Consider the following 22,071-nt stretch of genomic DNA (forward strand, 5'->3'; position numbering starts at 1 on the left):
AATGTGGTACACGCAAGGACATAGGACAGAGGTTGAGTCAACTTGAATCCATTATAACTGGTTGCAAGTGTGATTCAGTTATTGCCACCACCTATTTTGTGCCACATGTAAGTAACAGGTGCTGTTAATTAAACAAATTAGAGAAGCATCACATGATTTTTCAAAGGGTGCCAATACTTTTGCCCGGCCCATTTTTGGAGTTTTGTGTAAAATGATCACGATTCCCCCCCTGCCCCCCCCCCCATTCTCTTTTGTGTTTTTTCATTGCAAGCAAAATAAATGAAAATAAATGCAATCATTTTTGGGGAGAAACTGAGCATTATTTAATAGATAGATAGATAGATAGATTTTAATAAGGTGTCTGAAAAAGGTAAAAAAAAAAACAAAACAAAACAATAGGTTGCTACCAAAATTGCTTCCAATAGAATAGTGTCTATGTTAGCTCACTGTTAGCTCACTGGCTGCCACTGACATTGCTAGACATCCAATTCATTTTGACTGGATTGGACATCTAGTGCCGTCAATGGCACTGAAACCGGGCCTTTTTTTTACAGGTCACTTCCTGTCAATTTTAGGGCATTTACACGTTATTTCTTGTTGATTCTGAGTCACTTTCTATTCATTTGGGGACATTCTTCCTTTTCAGAAACCCAAAATCAACCGGAAGTGACTTGTAAATGTTCCAAAATCAACAGGAAAGCCCCAAAGTTAACTCATTGCCTGGCATTGGGTTCCACTGACGACCATAGACGTCCAATCCGCTTGAACTGGGAAGGTAGAAAAACAATTCATTTGCTGCTATTCGTGATAAACTCGTTCCTATTCACAGCAAAACGATGAAAAGTGCTTATTTTTCTGTTAATTAGTTGTATTGTAGAATATCGTAGAATGATTTCCTGACCTGAATTGTTGTATCGCTATATCATGAGATTGTTATTGTAAGCCTTGTATCGCAAAGCGTATCGTATCGTGAGCTAACCAGAGGTTCCCACCCCTAATGGACAACAGCAACTTTTAGTCCAGTGATGGGACTCGTACCACTTTGCAAATCTAATGAATTTAATCGATTGAGCAGAACTTGATGAGGTTGTCTAACAAAAACCACGAAGTAAAGCCACAATGTGTAAGCAGCCATATGTCAAGGCGGGAGGAGAAAAGATAACCTTCAAAGTGAAAAGTGACAGGAAATAAAGAAGAGGGATATAACAAACAAAAAACCAAAAGAAGTGCAAGCTAAGCACTTGTTTTCGCTATCTACGGAACGTGAGAAGTTAAACAGAGCACCGTACAAAAGCAGAAGTGTACAAAGACACATTTTTAAGACAATTGCACGAGTCACAAGTAAGTCTCGAGTGTTACTTGTTGTGGGCAAGTCGAGTCGAGTGGAGTCACGAGGTTATGTAGAGTCAAGTCGAGCCGAGCCACATGGTTGTAAAGACGAGTCATGTCAAGTCAAAAGATTGCCAATTCGAGTCAAGTTGAGACACAGGTTAGTCAAGGCCTTCCCCATTGTTCCCCAGTCCACCCACAAATCACTCAGGTTTATCTTTGAGGGAAACCTTACTGTCAATGTAAGAAAATTAACAATGCAGTAAAGTGTTGTTTTTTACACAGCCCCTAAAGGGACATTGACAGAGACAAAAACAAATTTAAGCAATCTGGTGTGCACCAGAAACTATCTGGTCAACATTACCATTATATACAGTGGTATGAAAAAGTATCTGAACCTTTAAGAATTTCTCACATTTCTGCATAAAATCTCCACCAAATGTGATCTGATCTTTGTCAAAATCACACGGATGAAAAAAAACTCTGCTTTAACTAAAATCACCCAAACATTTATGGGTTTATATATTTTAATGAGGATAGTACGTAAACAATGACAGAAGGGGGGAATAATAAGTAAGTGAACCATCGCATTTAATATTTTGGCCCCCCCCCTTTGGCGGCAATAACTTCAAGCAGACGCTTCCTGTAGCTGCAGATCAGTCTGGCACATCGATCAAGACTAATCTTGGTCAATTCTTCTAGACAAAACTGCTGTAGTTCAGTTAAGATTCCTGGGATGGCTGGCATGAAACACTGTCTTTAGGTCATGCCACATCATCTCAATGGGGTTCAAGTCTGGACTTTGAGTTGGCCACTCTAGAACGTGTACTTTGTTCTTCTGAAATTGATTTACTTCTGTGTTTTGGATCATTGTTTTGTTGCATCATCCATCCTCTTTTTAGCTTGAACTGTCTGACAGACGGCCTCGGGTTTTCCTGCAAAACTTTTGAATTCATTCTTCCATTAATGATTGCAAGTTGTCCAGGCCCTGAGGCAGTAAAACAGCCCCAAATCATGATGCTCCGTCCACCGTGCTTCACGGTGGGGATGATGCGTTGATGTTGATGAGCTGTTTCATTTTTCCTCCACACATGACTTTCTGTGTTACTCCCAAACAATTCAACTTTAGTTTCATCAGTCCACAAAATATTTTGCCAAAACTTCTGTGGAGGGCCTTTCTGCGAACATTAAATGAGCAACAACGGTTTTGTTTTTTTGACGGCAGTGGCTTCCTCTGTGGAGTCCTCCAATGAACATTTCAACAACAATGACGATAACGAAAATATTTCGTCAACGAACAAATTTTTCATGGCGATGATGAGACGATAACAACCTCAAAACGTGTCTTGGGAGACTTACATAACGAGACGAATGTCAGTTTTTGTCCGATGGGACGAGAACGAGATGAAAATGCGCCATAGTTTCTGTCATGTTCACAATGTGTGGAATTTTCTTATCATATGTGTAGTTAGCCTACATTGTAGCAGTGTTTGGTCATGTCATTTATGTGATGTGCTGCGCCCCGCCACTCCCACCCCCACACTCACCGGTGTCCTCTCCAGACTTGTTTGTTTTGAAATAAGATTTGTTTTCTTATCCTGGTTAGAAAAAATATGCCATGTTGCTTTAGCCTTTAAAGTTCTGTGCTGAGTGATCATCACACACTAAATGTAATATTGCGTTAGCCTAGCGTTTATGTTAGCATTAGCATTAACCATGGTGAGCATCGTCTTAAACACCTGGATCATGTTTTTTTTTTGTGATGGACGATAATACATTTTTCAACCGAAATCAATAACCGATAATTTCCTGCCCCTTCCACCCGATAACCGATAATGTCACGCCGATAATTCTATTCAAATATGTATGTAAAATTTTAAAGTATACAGAAATCTAATGTTACTGTGCAAAAATATAATTTAGTGCTATTTTTTTTCCACATCAAATGTGAACAAGTAGTAAATTCCAATATCTAAACAATGGCAATGACAATGACATTGTGTGATGGTAAGCTTTTGGCAACAATTACTAGAGGTGGGAATCTTTGGGCACCTAACGATTCGATTACGATTCGATTATAAATCGATTATTAATGCTACCCCCTCCTTTAAAAAAAAAAAAAATATATATATATTTTTTTTAATGCTTTGTACATTAGTTCCAAAATTGTTCAAAAATCCTCTTAGGCCAAACTAAACTACTATTTCAGTATCAAGTTAACATATAACAGTAAACAAATATATAAAAATAATAGTAAATAAAAAACTCCAGTCCCCATTTTGTATCAGCAGCTTTAAACTACATTCAATTAATTTAATGTTGTGAATCAACTGTTACAGTTGTTAAAATTGCTCCTGTTATTCCACAAATTCCCTTCTGTCTACTTTTGTCAAAGTTTTAAAACTATTTCATCATTTAAAGATAGATTTAAGACAAGATTCTGCCCACTTAGGAGTATTTTAGATAAAAAGTTTATTAGGTTCGCTACAACAGAGCCTCCTAGAGAGGGCTACTGCTTTACGATGGCGGCTGTTTACTTACGCCGGAAAGTGTCATTTCGCATCTCTGTTCAATAATACATGTTCTAACATCGACGTCGTCTGTCATTTGCATCTAGTTCTACATATATTATATCTACTGTAGCCGTATGTTTGTAGCAACTAGCAACTGGGCGTTGTTTGTAGTGGCTGTTAGCCGCAGTCAGGTATGATTGTTATTTTTTTTTAATCGGCATGAGTTGAACATGATATTTACTCTCGGTCCGTTCCTCATTGCGTCCCAAAGACCGCGCTGACTGTGTCTTACTTCTTAATTCGATAATCGGAATTCTGATATATGTAAGAATCGGAAATTTCGCACGCCTCTAACAATTACGTAGAGAGAAAACACCCAAGTTCCACAAAAATGTCTTTAAAAGTAAGCCATTCCTAACATATATCACATTACTACACAGCAAAAACACACATCTCTTAAAACTAGCAGAATTGGACAAAACTGTTGATTGCGCACATTTGGAGGCTAAATCAAGAATATAATTATCAGACTGCATTATCGGTTGAATTTCGTTTTATCTGGATTATCTGTGTGACGTCATAATTACCATTATCGGCCGATAATTATCGGTGACCGATATTATTGTGCATCTCTAGTTTTTTTTCTTTAAACATACAGTTCATAAATACAATTTGCATCTGATGGGGAGGCAACATCACGGAGGTAAGTTTTTCAAGTCAGCTTGTTAAGTCTCGAGTCATTGTCTCACGAATCGAGTCCAGTCTCGGACCCTCCCAGCTAAAGCGTGTCAAGTCCTGGTCTGCAATTCTTTTTCTTCAAATCCGAGTTGAGATGCGAGACATCAAACTTGAGACTCAAGTCCGAGTCCCTGTGACTCGAGTAGAATTGTCCAACATTTTTGGTTGTTGTTGCAAAGATGACTATCCAACCGGCAGGAAAAGAAGTCTTGTACTCATCGTCAATGTGCCCTGAAGAAAGGCATTGGACTATTCAGAGTAAGCCACACACATCTTTACTTGTGTTCGATTGTTCTAATTGTTTTCGTATGATTGTACACACGAAAGATGACAGCGACGGTTAATGAGGCTGCAAACAAAGAAGAGACCACACATCAGTAGAAGCACAGAAGAACATCAATCGCCTGAAATGAACACGCACAAAAAGAAGGCGGAGATTAGGAACGACAGGGCAGAAGAGGTCAGTGAAAATGGCGGCAAATGAACAACAAATAAATAGAAATGGATGGCGAGAGGTAGGAATGAGGAGAGGGACGAGAGAGAGTACTACCAGATTAGATCTCGCGGTATAGTAGAGCTCCTCAACACAGTCCAGATAGGGCTCAGAATCACACTGGTCAGCAAGACAAAGCGGGAGAGACCTTACGTTAATACATTAACCTTGGACGATGGAGGGAACGGGGGAGGGGGGCATGGGTGCGAGACAGAAGATGATGTATGGGGATGGTGGGGAAACTAAATGGACAAAAGCCAAAATGGGCTCTGGAGAGAGAGAGAGAGAGAGAGAGAGAGAAGATACATTTTAGGGTACATGTGAAACGGGCGAAGATGAATCCCGGGAATGACCTGCTGTAGTTTATGTACGGGAAATAAAAATCAGGAGCACTGACTCGCGCTAGCTTAGCCACGCCGCAGACCTGAAACTGACAAATAACGAACAAACTGCACGGAATTGAAATCAACTCCACCGACTAATTAAAACCGCGCTAGTCCCAAGATTAGGCCTCATGTCAAAAATTCTGAACCGCATTAAAGCAACATTTTGTAGCTTTTCGGTTTGGTCGATTTTAGCGACACCAGTGGACAAAAACGGTAGTGTTTTGCCTTAAAGTGCCTGTGACAATAAAACAAAATTTATTATGTGAATTAGAATCATATTTTGAGTAGGGCTGTCAAACAATTACAATTTTTAATCGAGTTAATTACAGCTTAAAAATGAATTAATCGTAATTAATCGCAATTCAAACCATCTACAAAATATGACATATTTTTCTGTAAATTATTGTTGGAATGGAAAGATAAGACACAAGATGGATATATACATTCAACATACGGTACATATGTACTATATTAAAACAATAAATCCACAAGATGGCATTAACATTATTAACATTCTGTTAAAGCGATCCATGGATAGAAAGATCTTAAAAGATAAATGTTAGTACAAGTTATAGAAATTTCATATTAAAACTAAAGATATCCCTGATCGATCAGGTCCGATCACGTCATTTTCAAAGTATCGGAATCGGCAAAAAAATATCGGACATGCCTTTTTACATTTTTTTTTTTTTTTTTAAATTAAATCGCTTTCTAATTGTATTTAACGTTACAGACAAAATGTCTTACACTCGTCCAGTCTTTAGTTTTGCCTTTAAGTAGGGCTATCAAATTTATCGCGTTAATGGCGGCAATTAATTTCTTTAAAAATTAATCACGTTAAAATATTTAACGCAATTCACGCATGCGCTGCACGACCCACTCACGCATTGTCGCATTCAATCTATAATGGCGCCGTTTTACCTATATATATATATATATTTATATATATATATATATATATATAGAGCTAAAAGGCAGCGTAAAATGAGTAGAGTGAGTTTTGGCAGTCTTTGGATCCTTTCTTTAGTTGGCTAAAGCCTTAAAATCCCTCTCTCAACAATTAGAGATTTCGTGGGAAGCAATGTGGGGAAGAAAGGTAGTAGTTGATCTTTTCCTTAACACCCTATGTTATTTCCCAACGCAGAGAAGATATATCAATTGGTGCCACTACACACAGTCATGGTTGCACTTCCCATCATGCATTTGGGCAGAACAGTTAAATGGCTACAGTATCATTAACTGAAAGTTCAACAAATACACTAGATGGCAATATTTAGTCACAATATACAACGTCACAAGTCTTTCTATCCGTGGATCCCTCTCACAGAAAGAATGTTAATAATATAAATGCCATCTTGAGGATTTATTGTCATAATAAACAAATACAGTACTTATGTACTGTATGTTGAATGTATATATTTGTCCGAGTTTTATTTATTTTTTTCCTTAATGCATTGCCAAAATGTATATGACTAGCAAAAATTATCGGGAATGATTGGAATTGAATCGGGAGCAAAAAAAGCAATCGGATCGGAATTGAATCGGGAGCAAAAAAAGCAATCGGATCGGGAAATATCGGGATCGGCAGGTACTCAAACTAAAACGATCGGGATTGGATCGGGAGCAAAAAAACATGATCGGAACAACCCTAATTAAAACCCCTCTTAATGTTTTCGTTTTAATAAAATTGGTAACATTTTCAATCAAAAAATAAACTAGTAGCCCACCATTGTTGATGTCAATACACAATGCTCATGGGTGCTTAAGCCCATAAAATCAGTCGCACCCAAGCGTCAGCAGAGGGCGACAAACCTCCAAAAATCACAAGTAACAATTTGGCATTGCACTGTGCTGTCATTTTAATCTGTTTGAGCAGGGCATGTGCATTGATTGCGTCAAATATTTTAACGTGATTAATTAAAAAAATTAATTACCGCCCGTTAACGCGATAATTTTAACAGCCCTAATTTTGAGACGATTTGACTAAATACAAAGCTTAGATGACGAGAAATGAGTCTTTTAATCTGCCGTTTAGCCCTGCCTGTCATGATAGCGCTCTAGCGTCCCCAGCTGGAGGATGATGTCAGCCGGGTCACCATTTCATCTGATTTAGAATTCAGCCCATTGAGGGGGAATTATTCAGAACGGGGAAAATGCGACGAAGAGAGACGCAAAATCTCATTGTTTCGGTCCCTCTACGTCAATATTTTCACAGGATATTCTTTATATCCAAGTATTATTCCCCAATTGCTAAATAAATGGTATGGTCATGACAAATAACAGTCTTGTGCTAAATGGAAAATGAAATATTAACAAATTTATTCAGTACAACAGGGCAAAATTACTCCATAATGATCGAACTTGTCGACTTCTTGCATCTCCAGACGATATTTTATGCTACCGGAGTTAGCCCGGCTTTTGTCATTTCCCCGGCTTCGGAGAGCGCAAGCAAACCAGGAGGCATGACAGCTAGCAGCCCGGCGTTTCCAAGTCTTATTCTCGCCTTCCGAAAACAAAAAAATCACGCAAAACTACCCTGGATCATGTCACGCAGCAGCGGGGTTGTCTATCGTCTTCACCGATCGGCAACCCTCCCGGCAGCTAGCGAGTTACAGCTCGTGGTTCCCCTGCTGCGGGCAGTGGTGCTCGTTGCAGGGGAGCAGCCGGAGAATAACTACCGAGCGGCTGTTCCAATCTTTTTCGCCTTTCAAAAACGAAAAATCACACATAACTACCCCGGATCATGTCACGGGGTTGTCGACGGTCTTCACCGATCGGCAACCCCCTCGGCAGCGACCAAGTTACAGCTTTAGCCACACGGCACGACACTGTGTGTGTGTGCACTGGTCCCTTAAGGAAAACGCAGTCGTCCTTAAGGCAAAGCACTACCGCTTTAACGTCCAACGACGTCGCTAAAATCGGCCAAAACCTGAAAAGTTACCTAGTGTTGCTTTAAATTGCGAAGGTAACTCAAAAAAGTGATATTTATGCGATGAATCGATTAGTAGTTTAATTAATTGTGCGATTAATCGATTATAAAAATAGTAGTGCTGCAATGATTAATCGATTAACTCGAGTATTCGATTAGAAAAAAGATTCGAATTAAATTTTGCTGCTTTGAGTATTCGTTTAATTATAGTGGCGTTGTAATGGTTTGTTTTAAAAGTGTTTGCATTTAGTAGTATTGATTTGGGTGGATACACTGCCCTCTAGTGTGCCTCATGGCTGAATCCAGCTGCTCTCTGTTAAGAACAACATAAGCTAAGTTTTTGTTTGAGCTAATGTTATTTTTTTTTTTTTTTACTTTATAGGTATATTTAACTTTTTTGCGGGCATATGTGTTCGAACCATTTGTTAAGGGCATGGTAAAAGCGTTAGCATTTTAGCTAACAGAGTTTTGTAAGTTAGCCAATTGTTATTTTGTTGTACATAGATCATTTATTTTTTTTATACCATTTGAGGCTCAGCTCAGGTATTTTCATTTTTTATGTTCATTATCCGATTACTTGATTATTCGAACTAAGTAGTTCATCGATTAATCGACTACTAAAATAATCGATAGCTGCAGCCCTATTTTGAACACTGCAAAAACTCAAAATCCTATCAGGACTTAAAATTTAGACTAACCTAAAACTTAAATAGAACTTAAAAATAGCTTGACACAAATGGAAATTCAATTGGAACACGTGGGGAAAACACTGAACTTTTAAAGTGATGTGTATAAACGTAATTATATTTTTTGGTAAGAAATATATATTTTTTTTTAATAAGATCTGGAAGTTTTTTGAGTGAAAGCCGTGAATTAGTTAAAAAAAAATTTTTTTTTTATTCTAGTCACGTCTGAGATGCAATTGTTGGCTGTTTTTAACAATGTACATAAAAAATAAAGACATTGAATGTCTGAAAATGGTTCAATCTTAGGTGAAATGTCTTGTTTTCTTATGTATATTTATAATTGCTCTTTACTGAAAAAATGTTTTATCCGATTACTCGATTAATCGATAGAATTTTCAGTCGAATACTCGATCACTAAAATATTCGATATAGAGCTGAAACGAGTACTCGAGCAACTCGAGTAACTCGAGTTTAAAAACTGATCCGAGTAATTTTATTCACCTCGAGTAATCGTTTATTTTGACAGCTCTAAGCATCACGTTTTGCTCGGACTACTTTTAATGCGGGACAACGCGCTGTCACGTGCGGAGAGGAAGAAGGGGGGGAAAAAAAAAAAAAAAACTTACTGCAGCCGACAGCCGCCACAAACGACGCCGACGTTGCTAAATACTAGCCCGCACGATGCTACGTTGGTAAAATGTAGCGTCTGATGCGTCTCATAGAGATCACATGTATGTTGAACTAGATGCGAAATGACAGACTCGGCCGCGTCTGGGCAGCGTTAGTAAACAGCCGCCATCTTAAAGCAGTAGAGCACTAAGCGCTAATAAAGAACACTAAGCGCTAATAAATAAGATTAACGTTACTGTCGCTACTAGCTCACGTAACGTTAGCCCTGCGGAGTGCTAGGTTTCAATTAATTATGACCACTGTCGATGCGTGGCTAACGTGTCTTACATACAGGCTTTAACATAACATAGCATTGTGGAGTGATGAGGGTGTAAAATAAAAACTTAATCATGCTAACTATCAATTTTAGCTCAGTAGTCATTGCTGGATAAAACACCAAGTAGCATAATGTGCTCCAATACAGCCTGTATTTATTTTGAACACTGCAAAAACTCAAAATCCTATCAGGACTTACAGTTTAGACTAACTTAAAACTTAACTAGAACTTAAATCTGGCTTGACACAAAGTTTTTTGAGTGAAAGCAGTGAATTAGTCTTTTTGTTTTAAATTCTAGTTACATCTGATATGCAATTGTTGGCTGTTTTCAACAATATACATCGAAAATAAAGACATTGATTGACTGAAAATGGTTCAAGATTAGATGAAATGTCTTGTTTCCTCATGTATATTTATAATTGCTCTTCACCTAAAAATATATTTGTTTTATCCGATTACTCAATTAATCGATAGAATTTTCAGTCGATTACTAAAATATTCGATAGCTGCAGCCCTAATTCGATAGCTGCAGTCCGAACCCTAAGGCTAAAGAGACTTGTCAACAAATCCTCCAAAGTCACATGGTAATAATTTATGAATCACAAAACGGTGCGCAACAGCTAAAAGCCACAAAACCAAACAGGTCAGGAACAGAAAAAAAAAACAGAAGACCATGCTGTATTGGATGAAATGCTCTAGAAAGTGATTGTTATAACAATGAACTTCAGCTGTAATTTCAAATATGAATTGTGACAGGTGAACGAACAAACAAACAAAAGTGATAAATGTTGATTGTGGATGAGCCCAATACCGGCCATTGTCCGATTTCCAATTCTCTCCTGCAATATTTAACGTGAAAAATGCACTCCAAGAGCAACAACGTGTTTAAAAACTTCCAATAACCCAATTTCATGCCTCTGAAAAGCCCAAACTTCCTCCAAGGCACATTGTGGAGCACCCAATTAAATACTTTGAAACAGAAATGTACACCAAAAAAAAAAAAAAAAAAAAAAGAGACCCGACAATGTGATATAGCGGTTCTAAAGTGGCGTTAACTCTTCCAGTGCCATTGACGATGATAAACGTGCAATCGCGTGGGTATTAAACATGAAATTAAAACTCTTCAAATGAGTTTATCATGAGTAGACACCCAACCCATTTGCACTGGGAAGGCTGGCAGCGAATGAACGTTCGTTCATTCGCTGCCAGCCTTCCCAGTGTAAATGGGTTGGACATCTAGCACCGTCAATGGCAGCAAATGAGTGAATTATACGAAGTCAATGGCGCTGGTTCTCTTGGACTAAGCACTGAGGAGGTGAAGGAGTGAAGTGACGTCATCAGAAATGTTAAAACTCACCGGTTCATGATGAGGTTCCGTTTCCTTCCGCAATGGAGGGTCAAATTTCACCTGACCGACTGGGGAAACAAGGACAAATCATGCTAGTGAATATTCTTACATTCCTAACTACCGTAATTTTCGGACTATAAATCACTACTTTTTTTCCTTCATTTTGAATCCTGCGGCTTATTGTCCTTCTCAAAAAATTAGCATATTGTGATGAAGTTCATTATTTTCTGTAATGTACTGATAAACATTAGACTTTCATATATTTTAGATTCATTACACACAACTGAAGTAGTTCAAGCCTTCTATTGTTTTAATATTGATGATTTTGGCTAAAGTCAAGAAAAAAACAAAAATCCTTATCTCAAAAAATGAGCATATTTCATCCGACCAATACAAAAAAGTGCTTTTCATACAAAAAAAGTCAACCTTCAATTAATTATATCAGCTATGTCCTGAATACTTGGTCGGGAATCCTTTTGCAGAAATGACTGCTTCAATGCGGCGTGGCATGGGTGTTGGGTCTGGTGTCTCTCAACTTCCTCTTCACAATATCCCACAGATTCTCTATGGGGTTCAGGTCAGGAGAGTTGGCAGGCCAATGGCGTACCGCACGCATGCTATTTTTAGACCATGACGTCGCATCGTAAAGCGGAAGTAAAGCCGAAGTGGGACATTATAGACCCGCCCTCGCATAGAAACGACGTAATTTGTGCCACTTTTCTCCGGTAATCTTTCAAAACCGAACATGCCGATCACGCATTGCTTTATTGGAACTTGTAGAAACGACTCTAGACACATGAAGGATGTTTTCTTCATACGTTTCCGGAAACCAAAAACTCAGGAGGAAAAAATGTGAAGACCAAATCATCTTGCGCGGACTTTTAACACCAGCTCGGTGAATCCATTTACATTTCATAGGCAGTAAACATTTTGTTGGGTTGGCATGGTCTTTCAGAGGACAAAGAGGTAAGCCATTTTTATATTTTTAACTTTTTTTTTTTTTTTGCATAACGTTGTGCCGTAATGCTTCTGTCTGACAATGAACGATCTGAAAAGAATTACAATGGTATCTGACTGCCACTGTTACCGTTTCTGTTATATATATATTAGGGCTGTCAAACGATTAAAATTTTTAATCGAGTTAATTACATCTTAAAAATTAATTCATCGTAATTAACCGCAATTAATCGCAATTCAAACCATCAATAAAATATGCCATATTTTTCTGTAAATTATTGTTGGAATGAAAAGATAAGACACAAGGCGGATATATACATTCAACAAACGGTACATAAGGACTGTATTTGTTTATTATAACAATAAATCAACAAGATGGCATTAACATTATTAACATTCTGTTAAAGCGATCCATGGATAGAGGGACTTGTAGTTCTTAAAAGATAAATGTTAGTACAAGTTATAGAAATTTTATATTAAAACCCCTCTTAATGTTTTTGTTTTAATAAAATTTGTAAAATTTTCAATCAAAAAATAAACTAGTAGCCCACCATTGTTGATGTCAATAATTACTTACACAATGCTCATGGGTGCTGAAGCCTATGAAATCAGTTGCACCCAAGCGCCAGCAGAGGGCGGCAAAACTCCACAAAACACAACAAGTGAGCGTTTCACTGTACTGTCATTTAAATCTGTCTGAGCGGGGCATCTGCGTTAATTGTGTCAAATATTTTAACGTGATTAATTTAAAAAATTAATTAACGCCCGTTAACGCAATAATTTTGACAGCCCTAAAAATTTTCAATCAAAAAATAAACTAGAAGCCCGCCATTGTTGATATCAATAATTACACAATGTTAATGGTTGCTTAAGCCCATAAAATCAGTCGCACCCAAGCGCCAGCAGAGGGCGACAAAACTCCAAAAAAAACACAAGTAACAAGTTGGCATTGCACTGTGCTGTCATTTTAATCTGTTTGAGCGGGGCATGTGCGTTAATTGCGTCAAATATTTTAACGTGATTAATTTAAAAAATTAATTACCGCCTGTTAACGTGATAATTTTGACAGCCCTAAAATTTGGGTCATTTACATTTCAAAAGCCATTCATTTACAAATGTGATTGTACTTTTGTTTACATATTTAAATGTTCAGATATTAAGATTTGAATGAGGCAAAATAACATGCTTTTTCTCTCAAATGTATTGTTATAATCATTTGTTTCAGATGTACTGTATTTTTTGTATAAAAATGAATATGGTGTACAAAAGGTCTTTTTTCAAACTTGAGTCTTGAAAAAGAGGGGGTTGTCTTATAATAAGGCCAGTCTTATATTCAGGCCAATACGGTATTAACTTACGTTTGCCATGTTAGCTGCACACAACAACTGCACACAGCTCTCTCACTTAACGACTTCGCCCCGTCGTTAAGCATTAATTTATGCCATTTTCGTGTTGTACATGTATGTTTATGATGTAAATAGTTTTTTTGCACCTTTGGATAACATTGAGAGTCCAACTGAATATAAAAGAGGGCCTTTTCACCGCGACAAAAGCTTTGGGAGCAAAATGCAAAATTTGACAGAACACCGGTCCGTGAAAATAAAAGACCCAAATCCCACCGGTCCGTGGTGCAAAAAAGGTTGGGGACCCCTGTCCTAGAATGTTTTCCTGACCCATGTATCGTTAACTGTTGTCTCGCCATATGGTGAGATTATCATGAGCCTTGTAAACGCAAATCGCATCGTATCGTGAGCTGCCCAGAGGTTCCCACGCCTCTTGTGCATACACTCATTAATCCGTGTAGAAACTCACAGTTAATCTCAGAAAGCGTCTTTCCTTCTCGGGTGCTTCTGCTGGTGGAGCGAATCCGGTGAGGGACGGACACTGGAGACTGTGAGAACAAACATGGAAAACAGAGACAAAAAAATGAAATGGAGCGGTGGCCACTCGAGAAGATTAGGCAAGGTGAAAAACAAAACATGTTTGCGATTTCCCTCCGGTGGGAATTTGATGACACGGCAAAAAGAGACAGCTGCACGCAGCAACAAGGTCAACGCAATCAAATCGAACAAAAGCTCCCAACTGGAGAAGATTTATATTGACACTGTGAGATGAAGTCCAAGACGATAAAAATGTTCACAATGGGTTTTAAATCCTTAATTAAAAAAGAATGAACTGGGGGAAAGGGGAAAAACAGTTTACACAACTTTTTAATACAAGTTCTAATTCATAACAACGCAAGCAGCCACACACCATGCTTAACTCATTATAAACGGATTGGACGTCTACTGTCGTCAATGGTAGCCAATGGGGAATAAAACAATCAGAAAAGTAGCATTTTTGCAATATAACTGCGAAACGTTCAGAAAATGTGAGAATCGGAGATCGACCTTTTTTTCCTCACTCATCTATTAAATAAAATTGTAAAAAAAAAAAAAAAAAACGATTACAAATAAATAAGAGCGTATTTATTTCTTTTGACGAAGGCATATTGCTGTCAACCAAAAAAAAAAGTCAAGTATCACGTTTTTACATGAAAAAAATGTGATAACTATCATGTAAAACAGGATAAACCATCATGCAAAAACATGATCGAATGAACATGATCGAATGTAAAAATGTGATTTTGTAGAAGCATATTAACTATCATGCCGCAATGAAGTAGCTATGAAATGTGGTAACTACAGTGGTATGAAAAAGTATCTGAATCTTTTGGAATTTCTCACATTTCTGCATAAAATCACCATCAAATGTGATCCGATCTTTGTCAAAATCACACAGATGAAAAAACAGTCTGCTTTAACTAAAACCACCCAAATATTAATAGGTTATCATATTATACTGAAGGGCAAAAATAAGTAAGTAAACCCTATGCCTAAGGAGACTTAAAGAGCAACTGTAACCAATTTTTACCAAACTATTTAAGTCAGGTGTATGCCCAATCACTGATGAGCGGTTTAAAGCTGCTCTGCCCACTATAAAATACACACCTGGCCAAATCAATGATGAATGTTTATCAATCGACAGTCAGAGAAGATGAAGTTTGGCACTGTTGCTTCTGTGGCCGTCCACCAAAGATGACGCCAAGAGTTCAGCGCAGAATACTCAGAGAGGTAAAAAAGAACCCAAGAGTGTCTGCTTAAGACTTACAGAAATCCCTGGCACAGTCCAATATCTCTGTGCACACATCAACTATATGTAAAACTATGGCCAAGAATGGTGTTCATGGAAGGACTCCACAGAGGAAGCCACTGCCATCTAAAAAAAAACAAACAAAAAAAAACATTGTTGCTTGTTTAATGTTTGCAAAAAGGCACTTGGATACTTCACAGAAGTTTTGGCAAAATATTTTGTGGAAACCAAAGTTGAATCGTTTGGGAGTAACAGACAACGTCATGTGTGGAGGAAAAATGGAACAGCTCACCAACATCAACAGCTCATCCCCACCGCTGTTTTGCTTTCTCAGGGCCTGGACAACGTGCAATCATTAATGGAAGATTGAATTCAAAAGTTTTGGAGGAAAACCTGACGCTGTTTGTCAGACAGTTGAAGCTAAAAAGCTGCAGCAAGTTAATGATCCAAAACACAGAAGTAAATCAACTTCAGAATGGTTTCAGAAGAACCCTTCTCGAGTGGCTAAGTCAAAGTCCAGACTTGAACCCTATTGAGATACTGTGGCATGACCTGAAGACAGCGATTCATGCTAGATATCCCAGGAATCTGACTGACCTACAGCAGTTTTGTCGAGAAAAATCGGCCAAGATTAGTCCTGACTGATATGCCAGACTGATCTGCAGCTTCAGGAAGCGTCTGGTTGAAGTTATTGCTGCCAAAAGGGGGGCACAAAATATTAAATGTGACGTTTCACTTACTAATATTTACGCCTTTGTCATTGTTTGCATATTATCCTCATTAAATACATGTTTATGTGGTTTTTGTTAAAGCAGAGACTGTTTTTTCATCTGTGTGATTTTGACAAAGATCACATTTGATGGTGATTTTTTTGCAGAAATGTGAGAAATTCCAAAAGGTTCAGATATTTTTTTCATACCACTGTATCATGTAAGAAACGTGACAACTATCATATAAAAATGTAATAATTATCATGTAAAAACGTGACACTGAACTTTTTTTTGGTTTAGGGGTGGCCCCAATGTCTTCTTGGTTTCCCCCATTTCTGTCGTGGTGAATATGGATAGCGTTTTTCTGTGTTTTTCAACAGTTTTTTTCCCTTTTCATAAAAATGTAAAGAATGAAAAATAGAACAATAGAAAATATTTTTCTCCTTTTTTGTTTAAAAACAAACAAACAAGCAGCTGCCCATTGACGGCACAAGACATCCAATCCATTTTGACTGTTCTCGAACCGTCAATGCTTTTAAAGCCAACCTCCCTGTTTAAATGAATTGGATATCTATTGTTGTCAATGACATGCTTAAAAAATGAGCACAACAATACCACTAGTTGTCAATCAAAAAATGAGCACAACAATACCACTAGTTGTCAATCAATTTGATAATCGATACGTTTTTCTCTTAGTCGTTCGTTCATGGCAGCCCTAAAAACCAGAAACTAAAAAAAATAGTACATCTCCAAAACAACACCAGTAAAGGAACACTTCAATACAAATCACAAGCGCTTTTGTTAAGATTTCACATCACTGCAGACACAGCAGCCCGGGGCGGTACCTTCCGACGGGCGAGAAAGCGTGGCGGACGCCGAGCGCCGGGGCTTACGGGTAGGAAGTGACCCCTGTACTTAAACTGTGGAGGAGGAGGAGGAAGGTAGAGGATGGTGGGAAGGCAGACAAGAACAGAAGAGAGGGGAGGAGAGGAAAGGAAAGAAGGAGGAAAGGAGGAAGCGCTGCAAGATGGAGGTGACAAAAGAGTGGAGAGCATTTAGTGAGGGAGTGCAATGGAGAAATTAAGGATGCTGGAAGAATGCGGAAGGAATTTGATGAATTGAGAACAGATGAGAGATGTTTTGGGAAGGGGAAAAAGCAATATCCAGTAAAAATTTAAAAAAAAAAAAAAAATTATTACTACCATCGTGTTGTCACGTACTGCTGTGCGATATATGGGAAAGAAAAATCAATCACAAAATGCACTATTTCATATTACGATATCGATATAGAACAACATCATATATTTTTAATTATTTGGATGAATTATATAACAATTATGATCAAGTGGTGCTGCAACCGAAAACTATTCAGTGTAAGAAAAAGCAGCAGCACAATAGTATACATATTTTTGCTCAAATGTAAAGATATCTACTAATTTTTGACAAGTGGTTTTGACTTTACAGACAACTGTGTATTTATGGTAGACCGGCAGTGCAAAAATGAAATCAATACACAATGGAATAAATTATCAAATGTGTCATTAAAACGCTTCTATTTCAATATTTACTTTACTTTTAATTTAATTTATTTATTCCCATTACTATTTATGTATTAAATTTTTTTATTTGATTATTTCAACACGTACATCCATTTGATTTACTTCAACATTTATTTATTTCAATATTTATTTATGTTTTTATTTACTTATTTATTTCACTTTTTACCAATTCATTTCAATTTATTTTTTATCTATTTCCATTTTTATTTATGTATACAATTTTGTATTCCATTATTTCAACATGTATTTCCATTTTATTTATTCTAATACATATTATTTATTCCATTATTTATTTATTTCATTATTTCAGTAATTATTTATTTATTTCAATCTTTGCTTGTTTCAATTTATATTCATTTATTTCCATTTTTATTTACGTATTTAATTTTTTATTTCATTATTTCAACATTTATTTTCATTTTACTTATTCTAATACATACTATTTATTTCAGTATTTAAGTAATTATTTCAATTTTTAGGTATTTTAATTTTTATTTCAATTTTTGCTTTAATTTAAATTTATTTATTTCCATTATTATTTATGTATTTAATATTTTATTTAATTATTTCAACATTTCCATTTTATTTATTTCAACATTTTTTTTTTAATTTCATTATTTCAACATGATTTTTTTAATTTCAACATTTCATAATTTCAATAATTATTTTCTTATTTCGATGTATATTTATTTCCATTTTTTAATTTATGTATTCCATTTTTTATTTCAATATTTCAACATTTATTTCCATTTTATTTATCTATTTCATCCTTTATTTATTCCAATATATATTTATTTAGTGTAACATTCAATTATTTCAATTTTTATTTATTTATTTTAATCTTTATTTTCATTTAATTATTTTTTTTTATTTTGCCGCGACCCTAGTGAGGATAAGCGGTATAGAAAATGAATGAATTTTACTTCATTATTTATTCATTTAATTATTTATTTATTCCAATATTTATTTATTTCATTCTTGCACTGTTGTTCCCCTTGTACCACATGGAATAATATAAGCCATATTTGTCAGAACTGCTTCAGCCTTACAGTCCAACCAGAACCCTCAGATCAGCTGACCACCTGCTTCTAGTAGTCCCAAGATCAAGGCTGAAGCTTAGGGGTGACCGTGCATTTGCGGTGATGGCGCCCAGGCTGTGGAACCAATTACCACTTACTATTAGACAGGCCCCCTCACTTACGGATTTTAAATCACGTCTTAAAACATTTTATTTTTCTTCAGCTTTTAATGTGCAATGACAGTTTATGACCTTGTCTTTTATTTATTTTATTTTATGTGTTTGTTTTATTTTTCAAAGTTGACTTATTTTGCTGTGTTTTGCTATGTAAAGCACTTTGGTCTCCTTGGCGGATTTTTAAATGTGCTATACAAATAAAGTTGATTGATTGATTGATTGAATCTGTCTTTGGCTCATCAACCCTATTTCTGGTTTGAGTACAAATAAAAGGTCTGAGTTTACCTCCGGTTCGGGGTCGTCGTCGTCAAAGTCGTTGTAGTTGTTGTGGTCGGGGTTTTTGGCTCGGTCCAGCAGCTCTTTAGCCAGCGTCCTGCTCAAAGGCTGAGACACGAACGGGTGCTGAAAAGACAGGAAGCCAGGCTTTTAAGTTTTTGGCCCAAAGTTTCATTTTACAGCCATTAAATCGACTCTCTGCGCAAACAAGCGGCTACTATTTGCAAATCTATTATTAGCATACTGAAGAAATTCTTGAGAAATCACAGTCAATGTGAAAAACCTGCTTCCTATTATAAGATACATTCCAGCCAATTGAGTTCTCAACTCACAATGACTTCAGTGGCGCTAAATGTGATGTGTCTTCGTGTTAGCAATCGAATCGGCCATTGACGATATTAGATACCGGATCATTTGGCTCTTTTCATGGCAGTTTTTCAGAGCAAGTGGATGCGATTTTTTGGCTTCCTTGGTTTATTGTTATTAGTAACTATTACACTGCTGGGCAAAAGAATTGGCACACCTGCAATTCTGTCAGATAATGCTCAATTTCTCCCAGAAAATGACTGTAATTACAAATGCTTTGGTAGTAATATCTTCATTTATTTTGCCTGCAATGAAAAAACACAAAAGAGAATGATAATGATTTTTTCCCCCCATTTTATACAAAACTCCAAAAATGGGCCGGACAAAAGTATTGGCACCCTTTGAAAAATCATGTGATGCTTCTCTAATTTGTGTAATTACCAGCACCTGCTACTTACCTGTGGCACAAAACAGGTGGTGGCAATAACTAAAATCACACTTGCAGACAGTTAAAATGTATTAAATTTGACTCCACCTCTGTCCTGTGTCGTTGTGCGTACCAAATTGAGCATGGAGAAAAGAAAGAAGACTTCAGAAGGAAAATTGTGCCACAGGATAACAGGTAGTGGCAATAAGTAAATCACACTTTCAGCCAGATTAAATGGATTAAAGTTGACTCAACCTCTGTCCTGTGTCCTTATGTGTACCGCATTGAAAAGAAAAAAAGACCAAAGAACTGTCTAAGGACTTGAGAAGCAAAATTGTGAGGAAGCATGGGCAATCTCAAGGCTACAAGTCCATCTCCAAAGACCGGAATGTTCCTGTGTCTACCATGCACAGTAAGTGTAAAGTCCACGGCACTGTGGCTAACCTCCAAGATGTGGACGGGAAAAAAAATTGACGAGAGATTTCAACGAAAGATTGTGCGGACGGTGGATAAAGAACCTCAACTAACATCCAAACAAGTTCAAGCTGTCACACAAAAATACACACGGTCCCAGGCTTCAACTGGGACCGTGTGCTTTGGTCAGATGAGACCAAGATTAAGCTTTTTGGCAACAAACACTCTAAGTGGGTCTGGCGTACCACGAAAGATGCGCATGCTGAAAAGCACCTCATACCCACTGTGAAGTATGGGGGTGGGTCAGTGATGCTATTTCGCTTCCGAAGCCCCTGGGAACCTTGTTAGGGTGCATGGCATCATGAATGCTTTGAAATACCAGGACATTTTAAATCAAAATCTGTTGCCCTCTGCCCGAAAGCTGAAGATGGGTCGTCACTGGGTCTTTCAGCAAGACAATGACCCTAAACATATGGGCAAATCTACACAGAAATGGTTCACCAGACACAAAATCAAGCTCCTCCCATGGTCATCTCAGTCCCCAGACCTTGTTTTGTTGGCAAAAGGGGGTTGTACAAAGTATTAACACCAGGGGTGCTAATAATTGTGACACACATTATTTGATGTCAAATAATTATTTCTTTATGTGGGACTTTGTCTCCCACTGAATAAATGCACTTGTATTGAAGGTTGGATTTTTCTCTTTGTTTCCATTAAGGTCCCATATTATTTAGAAAAAAAAAAATATTAGAAGCCAAAAAACTCATCTTAACCAGGGGTGCCAATAATTATGGAGGGCACTGTATATGAAAAAGAAAATCTCGACCACTCCTTGATGTCTGCGATTTCTGCATCGCGACCCTTGTTATATTACCATGTTTCACTCATAAAATCCCCCAAAAATCCAGCTGTGGCCAGTCACAGCTGTGTCTTGACAATCAGTGATACATGCTACATGGAGTTTTCGGATCAAAACAAGGTAAGTACGCGATAATATCTCGTTCAAGTCATGGCGTCTGTAATTCTGCTCTCGCGTGCTCTCACCTCCAGATAGAGTTTTGCTGTTTAAAAAATTGTTTAAGACCGAGTATTAGGCTGAGGGTGCCAATACTTTTGTCCGGCACATTTTTGGACTTTTGTGTAAAATGATAATGATTTCGTTTTTTTTTTTTCCATTCTCTTTTGTGTTTTTTCATTGCAAACAAAATCAATGGAGATATTACTACCAAAGCATTTGTAATTGCAATCATTTTCTGGGAGAATTATCTGACAGAATTGCAGTGGTGCCAATACTTTTGGCCAGCAGCGTATATCACATTTTCGACATATTGTCACACACCGACAAGCTACTCACCTGTAGTAGTTTCTCTGCTGTTGGCCTCTTCTTTGGGTTCTTGGTCAGGGCTACTTTTACAAAATGGTGAAAGTTGTCTGTCCTGCGGTGCAGAATATGTTACGGAATATCAATGACAAAAGTGCTGGTGTCATCTTTATTGGATACGGGAAGAGCGCCTTACCACTTGACCTTGTCTTTCAACTTGGGTGGCTGGAAATTACTCTTAGTCATTAAAAAAAGAGCTCTGTGAAAATAAATAGAGATTTAATGGTTGTGAGCAATCATTGCACAATCACAGTTAACCCTTCATATGGCTAGTAGAGGCGTGCGAAATTTCCGATTCTTAGATTATTCGCGATTCGGCCGTGGAAGCTTCGAGAACGATTCACAA

General features: G+C 37.3%; 1 protein-coding gene across 9 annotated transcripts in view; it reads right to left on the bottom strand.

Moving 5' to 3' along the window:
• The window catches only part of LOC130922538 (mitogen-activated protein kinase kinase kinase kinase 3-like), a 95,550-nt gene that overhangs the window by 39,341 nt on the left and 34,138 nt on the right, over window positions 1–22,071 (bottom strand). For 6 of the 9 annotated variants that reach the window (XM_057847333.1, XM_057847337.1, XM_057847335.1 and 3 more), the window contains exons 10-15: window positions 21,862–21,924; window positions 21,699–21,780; window positions 19,207–19,323; window positions 14,138–14,216; window positions 11,378–11,436; window positions 5,131–5,193 (exon numbers count right to left, since the gene is read on the bottom strand). In XM_057847333.1, the coding sequence (XP_057703316.1) occupies window positions 5,131–5,193; window positions 11,378–11,436; window positions 14,138–14,216; window positions 19,207–19,323; window positions 21,699–21,780; window positions 21,862–21,924 (463 nt within the window). The remainder of the gene's footprint in view (window positions 1–5,130; window positions 5,194–11,377; window positions 11,437–14,137; window positions 14,217–19,206; window positions 19,324–21,698; window positions 21,781–21,861; window positions 21,925–22,071) is intronic. The other 3 variants (XM_057847334.1, XM_057847338.1, XM_057847332.1) reach the window with 1 other exon arrangement.

Source organism: Corythoichthys intestinalis, chromosome 10 (assembly GCF_030265065.1).
Source record: "Corythoichthys intestinalis isolate RoL2023-P3 chromosome 10, ASM3026506v1, whole genome shotgun sequence".
NCBI lineage: Eukaryota > Metazoa > Chordata > Actinopteri > Syngnathiformes > Syngnathidae > Corythoichthys > Corythoichthys intestinalis.